This window comes from Protomyctophum bolini (genome assembly GCF_963924005.1).
Source record: "Protomyctophum bolini genome assembly, chromosome: 9".
In the NCBI taxonomy this organism is placed as follows: Eukaryota; Metazoa; Chordata; class Actinopteri; order Myctophiformes; family Myctophidae; genus Protomyctophum; species Protomyctophum bolini.
Genome location: NC_137870.1, coordinates 8,427,339 through 8,436,327, shown reverse-complemented (window position 1 = coordinate 8,436,327; position 8,989 = coordinate 8,427,339). Strand labels below are relative to the sequence as shown.

At 42.9% G+C, this 8,989-nt stretch overlaps 1 protein-coding gene across 1 annotated transcript; it reads right to left on the bottom strand.

Moving 5' to 3' along the window:
• Positions 1-1,657: 1,657 nt before the first annotated feature.
• xaf1 (XIAP associated factor 1) lies at positions 1,658-8,154 on the bottom strand. The gene is made up of 7 exons (XM_080772763.1): positions 8,020-8,154; positions 6,174-6,309; positions 5,290-5,346; positions 3,578-3,815; positions 3,334-3,401; positions 2,542-2,781; positions 1,658-1,863 (listed from the first exon to the last, which is right to left on the bottom strand). The coding sequence occupies exons 1-7, from the start codon at positions 8,055-8,057 to the stop codon at positions 1,831-1,833; spliced, it is 810 nt and encodes a 269-aa protein (XP_080628889.1). The 5' UTR covers positions 8,058-8,154; the 3' UTR covers positions 1,658-1,830.
• Between the last annotated feature and the right edge of the window lie 835 nt (positions 8,155-8,989).

Sequence of the window (8,989 nt, the reverse complement as noted above, 5' to 3'; positions counted from 1 at the left end):
CATTTGTATACTGACAGGGTTAAGGGGAGACCTTGATAGTTTGAGAAACGCCTATACCAGGCCTATATCCTTTTGAAAAATGCCAACTGTTCATGTTCAATCATTGCAAACAAAAAGGGTAGGAGCGCCCACCAGTGGCCCAGTGGGGAGGTGCTGACCACGGGAGACAAACTTGAAAATAGAAAGGAGAGGTTGCACAACTCGTCGTCACCAAACATTTAAATTGAATTGCGTTACCAACGTTTCAGCAAACAAATTACCTTCTTCAGGGTAAGAGACCTCTCCTTTCTATTTTCAACTGTTGAATCAATGACATGAAGTTGGTGAGTGTGTTGTGTGTGTGAATGTGAATGTGTTCATGTGCTTCTTCTACACAGCTGCTCCTTGATGAAGACCATGGGAGAATCAGCCATTAATAATACCACAAGACTGTCTGTAACATTAATAATACAAGACAATACTGTCTGTAACATTAATCTGTGAGCCTCAAATAAAGGTCATGTCATGAAACCTGCTTGCTTTTCATGGTGAGCAAAATACACATCATAATGCCATTTCTATTGCCATTAATACACTGTGACAGTGATGACTATTGCTATAGCTATGCTAGTGTTCTTCATGTATTGTTCACGGACAAATATGAATTCCTTTCCTGGTAGGTGAATTCAGGTCAAAAATAACTTATTTTCCTGTGATGTTATTGGCTACTGTCTCCAGACGCTTTGACCCCTGTTTTAAGCATTATGGTATAGCCTACTTTAGCTATTGAGAAATAGCAGATCTAAAAGCTCACAGCGCATCGAGTGCCGCGCTACAAGCTTGTAGATCTTCTATTTTTTTGAAAGGAATGAGAATACACCCGCACACTGTATCTGCTCGGTACAAGAGTTTTTTTCTTTTAATAAGGCAACGTTTCTGTCCCTCCGGACCTTCTTCAGGCCACCAGGCAGACACACAGTGTGCGGGTGTATTCTCATTCCTTTCATTGATGTCCACTGGCCTACGCATCTGTGCATACGCCTGATTTCTAGGTGTGCGAAAGCTTTTTCCTACAGATCCCGCAAATCTTAGAATATATATATATTCTTTCAGAGCGAAGGGTTTTTAACTCAAATCTTTGCCTCTAGGGGGGTTCCTGGAACAACATGTTTTCAGATGAATAAACATAACATGAGATATATAGCTGGATAGCTATAAACACAACACGAGATCACAACAACACTGGTATCGGTATTCTGTATCGTCTGACACAGAAATTGTGGGATCGGATCGGAAACTTAAAGTCTATCGGGACGTCCCTAGTTTTAACCCATTCTGACCTGAGTTCAGATTCATACGAGGTTTCCACTGGACACACACTGGTCCGATGAACCCATTCTGACCCGAGATCAGATTCTAAAAATGTCAGTCGTTCTTCGATTTCTTCAAAAATAGCAGACCTACAAGCTCGTAGCGCGCCACTCGGTGGCGCGCTATGAGCTTGTAGATCTGCTATTTTTCAATAGCTAAAGCATAACATGATGCTAACACCAAAATGGGTTCCCGGTCAGAATGGGTTAAGTGAGGTCTTTGACAGTGAACGATAATGAACATACAACATTTACACATACATTTGAATAAAATCATTTTAACCCCAGACAGTATCTTATATTATTATTTTATTAGTATTATTTTATTCCACTACTTTAATGGCACTGTAATATTTCTAGCGTTTTCACAGTTTACCAAAGCTAGTCATGTGTTTTTAGATCTGCTGTCAGTCATCTCCATGTGTTTGTAGATCTGCTGTCAGTCATCTCCGTGTGTTTGTAGATCTAAACGTCACCATCTTCATTTCAAGTTGACATGGATTTGACATTTAGACTGTAAGGAAAGCGGAGGAACAAACCACGGATTAAATGATTCTGTTAAAATAAAGACACTCCTCGCACTCTTCTGACTGGGGAAAACGTTAATTCAGCGTGTTAACGGTGTGTGTGTGTGTGTGTGTGTGTCTCTATATTGTGACAGTAGTCATTGCTATAGTCTGTGTTCAGTAACGGTGTTAAATAGCTCTATATTATGACACCAATCATTGCTATAGTGTGTTTGAATGGTTTATTTCGATCTATTCAGTTAGACAATTTAAAAACATATTTTTTAAACACGATCGAAAAGGAATAGGCAGCAGCTTATAGCTCATGTATGCCTATCCTCATTACATACTGTAAGAACGAGGATAGGCATACATAAGCTATATGGTTTATATGTATATGGCTATGGTTTATATGTTTGTTCAGTAACAGTGTTAAATAGCTCTATATATAACAGTAGTCATTGCTATAGTCTGTGTTCAGTAACAGTGTTAAATAGCTCTATATTGTGACAGTAGTCATTGCTATAGAGTCTGTGTTCAGTAACGGTGGTAAATAGCTCTATATTGTGACAGTAATCATTGCTATAGAGTCTGTGTTCAGTAACTGTGTTAAATAGCTCTATATTGTGACAGGAGTAGTCATTGCTATAGAGTCTGTGTTCAGTAACAGTGCATGTCAGGTGTACCTCATGCCTGCGCAGAGTGTCCAGGGGCAGCGTCAGGTGGCAGTGAGGACAGTCACCGATCTGGTCACGGTCACCCCCAAAAGGGGTAGGTCTGGGTAGGTCTGAGAAGGAGGCTCCCCAGAAAAGCTGCTCCTTTCTGGGCCGGTCTGAGAAGGACGCTCCCTTCAGAGACTCAATGAGCCAGGGAGTGACCTCCTCTTCCTCCTCCTCCTCCTCTCCGTACGTTGCGGGACACTCCAGCTAGTTGTAGAGAGACAACAGGTGTCATTGCAGTGGGTGAGTTTTTCTTAACGATACGTTTGCGTCACATGAAATCCCTTCTGCCGTCGGACCTCCTGTAACTCCCTCAAGGAACCCTGGGGGTCCCCGGACCCCACTTTGGGAACCACTGTCCTAGAAAGTATCTTTGGGTGTTAGAGGGGGAACAGTTCTCCCTATGGTTCTATTTACATCAATGAAGTTGGGTGGTATGCATTCCTACGCATTAGAACAGATGAGATGAAATCCCATAGATTAATTTGATTTCAGTTTTGATACTGTTATGAGGTTGCTGTTTGTAAATAAGCTGAAAGAGACACAAGGAGCTTAAAATATCTGAAACATTTTACTTGTACTTATGTATGCAAAATCGCTGAAACTTTCTTTTAACCTGCCTTGATGCCCTTTATAACATAACACGATGGGAACTAAAATCAGGTCACTTTTTTATGGCACACAGATAGGACTTATTTGTCAACAGGTTGTGAACAAAGTTCAAGTTACAAGACAAAACGCCTTGGATAAGGTTTATACCTCGTGTTCTTCGATCTTTGCTGCTGGGAATGGTTTCTGACACTTCAGACAACTCACTGACAGATGAACTAGAAAAGAAAGAAAACATAATATTTAACTATTCAAAAATGTTTTTCAAAATAGTAAAAAAAATAAAAGCAAAGTAGTTTAGGGATAAGGGCTTTAGCATAGGACGAAAATAGAGCCCAAAGTGACATATATGCGTTCAACTTCCAGGTCTCAATGGGTGCATTCATGAAAGTACCGTTGTCGGCTGTATCTTTGCCGGCCTTTCGGGAGTCTGACGATTCTGACCCTGCAGAGTAGATGCCGGGACAGGTCCGGGCGTGTTCTGGGAGGTCCTTCAGCGTGACGTAGCGTCCGCAGTCGTCACAGCGCTCTGTGCGACTGCCACACACCGCACTGTGCCCCTCCAGGGCGCGCCACGGCACCGCCAGCTGGCAGTACCCGCAGCACACCAAGCGCTCCTTACACTCATCTGACTGGGAGACGGAGACATGGGATAGTTAGGGTTAGCACCGCCCAGCTGGCAGTACCCGCAGCACACCAAGCGCTCCTCACACTCATCTGACTGGGAGACAGAGACAGGGTTATGGTGTGTTCACATGGGCAGATGCAAAGATACAGTTTACCATTCATTGTCAATGGAAGCCAGCGACATGAAGATGCAAAGATACAGTCTACCATTCATTGTCAATGGAAGCCAGCGACATGAAGATGCAAAGATGGATACAGTCTACCATTCTTTGTCAATGGAAGCCAGCGACATGAAGATGCAAAGATGCAGTCTACCATTTATTGTCAATGGAAGCCAGCGACATGAAGATGCAAAGATACAATCTACCATTCATTGTCAATGGAAGCCAGCGACATGAAGATGCAAAGATACAGTCTACCATTCATTGTCAAAGGAAGCCAGTGACATGAAGATGTAAAGATGAATACAGTCTACCATTCATTGTCAATGGAAGACATCGACGTGAATATACAAACATGCAGTCTACATACTATATTCATGAATCCACTTGCTGGCCAGCTGTCGGCAATGAGCAATTATTTTTTATAGGGGAATATCTGTAACCATATACCATTAACAAGTAACAACCCATATACTGTAAGGCAATATTTGCACAATTTCATTATGCTTTACGTAGCATGTGACATGTCAAACTAGGGGGTTTTCATGATTCGAGAATCCATTCCAAGCACTTTATTTTTTTTTAGCAAAACTAATACTTCAGAATCATGAAAACCCCCTAGTTTGACACGTCACATGCTACTTACCCATTTTGGGCGGGAACCCCTTTTGCGCGCTACGAGCTTGTAGGTCTGCTATTTTTTTTTAATCGAAGAACCACTGACATAGAAACATAGCTTCTTCAGAAAACTGTCAGGATGTAGAAGACATTTTTAGAATCTGATCTCAGGTCAGAATGGGTTAAATCATAATAAAATGTTTGCCTTATTTTGGATGTTAATGGTATGGACACATATAATCCCCTATAAAACCAAATTGCCCAATACTGACAGCCGGTCAGCAAGTGGATTCATGAATGTATGTATAATGTATATAGACAATATATTAGGCTAATAAAACAGACTATATATATAGAAATTCGGAAATAGCACACTGAGCGCACTGTGCAATGCAAACTAATAGGCTAGTGCGCTCCGTTGCGGTATTTCCGAACACGCCCCAAATGTCCCAGTCCACACCCCTGGCTGTCGGACTACAGAGAGAAAGGAGGAAGAGGTGATCAGTGACATAAGGGTGTGAGAGAAACAGGCAGTGGCTCAGGAGGTAGAGCGGCCGCTTGGGGACTGTGAGGTTCCCGGTTCGATCCCTGTGGGCTTCCCCAGAGTTAGTGTCCAAGTGTCCTTGAGCAAGACTCTGAGCTTACATTTCATATCACAAACACCATCAGCTACACACAAACACAAACGCACACAATTTACCTCATGATCCATCAGACGACAACGCTCCACCTTCTGCTTGCACAGGACACACTTCACCTACACACACACGCACACACATGCATGCACGCACGCCGAAATACACACAGTTAACGAATTAATTATAAAGTGCATGCCATGTTAGGCCTCATACACATGTATCAAACAAATGTTCTGTGCTTAATGGCTGCCACAATGCAATTCCAATGGGAGTCACATGGTTTGACCAAACATTTGTGTTTGATGGGGCAGCAATCCAACACAAATGTTTTCTCCTGACGTACCCCGAGCTGCCACGAGACTGTCCTGACGTACCGCCAGCGACAACGAGACTGTCCTGACGTACCGTGAGCGACAACCGTTTCCCTGGTTGGACGTAGCGTGTGGAAGGAATGCGTTCCTTTCCACCATCAGGCGAGGGGGGAGGCAGTTTATAGACCCGGATTACTGCATGTTTTTGTGACTGCATGTACCCTAGGGGACACGGGGAGAACATGCAAACTCCACACAGAAAGGCCCTTTCGCCAACCCCGCCTCGGGTATGGGCACTGATGACGCGGAGGAGAGAACATGCCGCCAGCACCCACAGCGCCCCCAGCGGGAATCGAACCCAGGACCTTCTAGCTCTGAGGCGACAGCTCTACCGACTGTGCCACCGTGCCCCAGAGTCTCTGTTTGAGCGAGGTTTCACCACACTTTAATTGGTGCCGATCTACACGCTAACTATCTATTGGTTATTTGATTGGTTCAGGCTACGTTGCAAGTCGCAACGCGATGGCCGACGTCGAAAATCACACATTTCGACGCGTGATTTTGCGTCGAAATGCTCACTCCTTGCCTGTGTAGATGAGGTGTTACAGAGTGAAGGACTGTGTGTGTGTACCTACCTGTGTGTGTTGCTCAGAGCGGTGTGTGTCCATTAACCCTTTAGGGACGGGTTCGTCACAGTCGGGACACAGCGTGAGGAATCGTCTACAGTGAGACTCGTGCAGGTCAAAGTTCACCTCTGCCACCTCTTTGTGACTGTACACACACACACACACACACACACACACTAGGGTGACCAGATGCCCCCCTTTGCGTGGGACAGTCCCTCATTGCCAGGACTTTTCAGGCGTCCCACATTGTGACTAGCAGGCATCAGTGTTCAAATGCCCTATAGTCCCCTAATAGTTGGCTTTCTGTTGTAAAGCTCTCATTGCCTCTTTCCTGCAAAATGTAGACTACTATTAAGTCTGTTAAAATAACATGAGAAATATCCCCTAGACTACAGTACCAAGTCAGCCATACTACCCATGACCAAAATTTGCATTTAAAACCAAATGTGGCAATACCAAAATAAGTCGGAAGTCCATGAGCCAGAGCTCCAAATTTGGGTTCCTAATCCGAGCATTATATGAAAATATGCCAGAATTTGCATAACTTTCCAGAATCAAAACGGGTTCACAACTTCACAGTACAGTGTGTGTGTGTGTGTGTGTGTGTGTGTGTGTGTGTGTGTGTGTGTGTGTGTGTGTGTGTGTGTGTGTGTGTGTGTGTGTGTGTGTGTGTGACTAGATCTCAAAATCATTTGAGATCTTTACCTTTTCAGGTAAAGAAAAGCTGCATAGGCTATTATAGTAGGCTATTATTAAGTAGCAATTGTAGCAATAACAATAACATACAAATATGTTTGCATTTCTGTCAAGAAAAGGTTATTTTCGATTATTTCTTGCTGATGGAAACAGCTGTTGTTTCATAATCATGATGATTTATTAAACTTAAGAGAAACACATAGCCTAGTAAATAAATAATGAATTAGGTAAATGCACACTTTCACTTTGCCCAGCATTCAATGCATGTTATTTATAGTTCACTTATGTCTGCTGCAGGAGTAGCATAACTATGAAATGTGGATCTTACCAGAATCAGTAATGACGTTAACTTACTCAAACAGTGTTGCCTGCCTTTATACAGTGTACAGTATGAGGACATTCATATAAACAAGGATGTGGGTAGGCCTACTGATCGTCTTGTCCGGAGGTGTCTGCTAGAAACCTGTTCTGCAAGTCGGCTAGCAATTTACCAAAGGTTTTTTGCATTGTTTGGGTAGCCTACATTGCGTGTTAAATACTTTTTTATTACCACGTGCATTCCATACATTCCATAGGGATGGACCCTGAATCTGATACTCTAAGGCTGGACGGTCCGCACATGGACATATGAGTCGATCCATCATCAACTTGTGACGGGAGCAGTTCCTATCTTTTTATGAAAGAACTAAAATATTTAAGGTGCATGTTTTTATTTTTTAAATTTTAGATAGAGAGAAAGTATAACGTTTTTTAGGCATATATTTGTCTTTATTAGCCAGGGATCCTTTTAAGTACATTTTACTTCGCACGCACGCACATAAGCACGCACGTACACACACACACACACACACACACACACACACACAAATGATGATTCATACTGTAATAGAATTGAGTGTGTCACTGTCACAGTGAGTCACGTAGTTCCATAACGTTCCATAGAGTCACTAATAACTCAACTGTCACCAAAGTTCAAGGCGTTATTCTGGGAAGCAGCCTGAGCATTTTGTAGTCGAATATGTTCCCGATCAGTCAGAAGGGACTGAGGGAACATATTGGGGCTAAGCATTTGGTACAAACACAGCTGGCTCTACTCTACTTTAAGACTGATCACTTTTGACCCAATATAACTGTAACTTCAAATGTAGAAACGTCTCACCATTGATCACAGACGCGTGTAGTTTGTCTGTTGTCCATTTCCAGTGATGTGTGGATAAAAAGCAGTGTTATCTAATCCAACCCCAGGTGTTTCTAAACTCAGACAGTCACTCACACTCACGAGTGGATTTAACTCAGATGTAACTCCTGCTTTATCAGGAAAAGGAAAGTGAAAATAACAACGCTATAATGCAGTGTTGTGGCGTCGGTTGGCCGCGAGGTGTCACCGTTGTACCATCTTTACTACCGCAGGGCTAGCCATGGATCACACCAGTCATGATGGAACTTCAACCTGCTGTTTTGCGATTGATTGATTGATCGAAGTATTTATTAACAGTTTGCAGTTTGCAGAATTTCCGTACATTTCAAGCACAACTCAAGACAAAAACTGTTAACTGTGGACGACACAATTAAAGCATTACACTTATTTACAAAATGGTCCACCTGCTCCACCATGTTCAATTCATCAGAACCAGCGGTGACAACTGGGTATAGTACGGGGTGCCTGGTAGCTGGCTCACCCCTGATCAGAACATTTAGAGACGCACATATATACACTTCGAAACTGGCCCTCGTAAATTCTGAATCCCCCACCCACCCCTTCCCCCCCTCACTGCGTATGTTTTCTTCCCCTTCTCCTGATTTCCTGTTTTTGGCTGTATAGCAGTGTATATTTGTAGGCATCTCTAAATGTTATCATGAATTGAAAAAGGTGGACCCTCTTGTAAACAAGTGTAATGACGACCCCGATGACCTTGGGATACATCACTGAGGATACGTCCCAGGTGCATCCATGCAATGTTTTTTAGTTACTGTATTATTCTATTTATAGTGACTCATAGGAATAGACTATGTGACAACCGGGTATAGAGGGTATGCGCATGCTTAAAGTGAATGGCACATCGAGTGGCAAAGTTTAACGTTGTTTAATGTTGTTTAATGCAATCAGATAGGACTTTTCTGTGTGGATG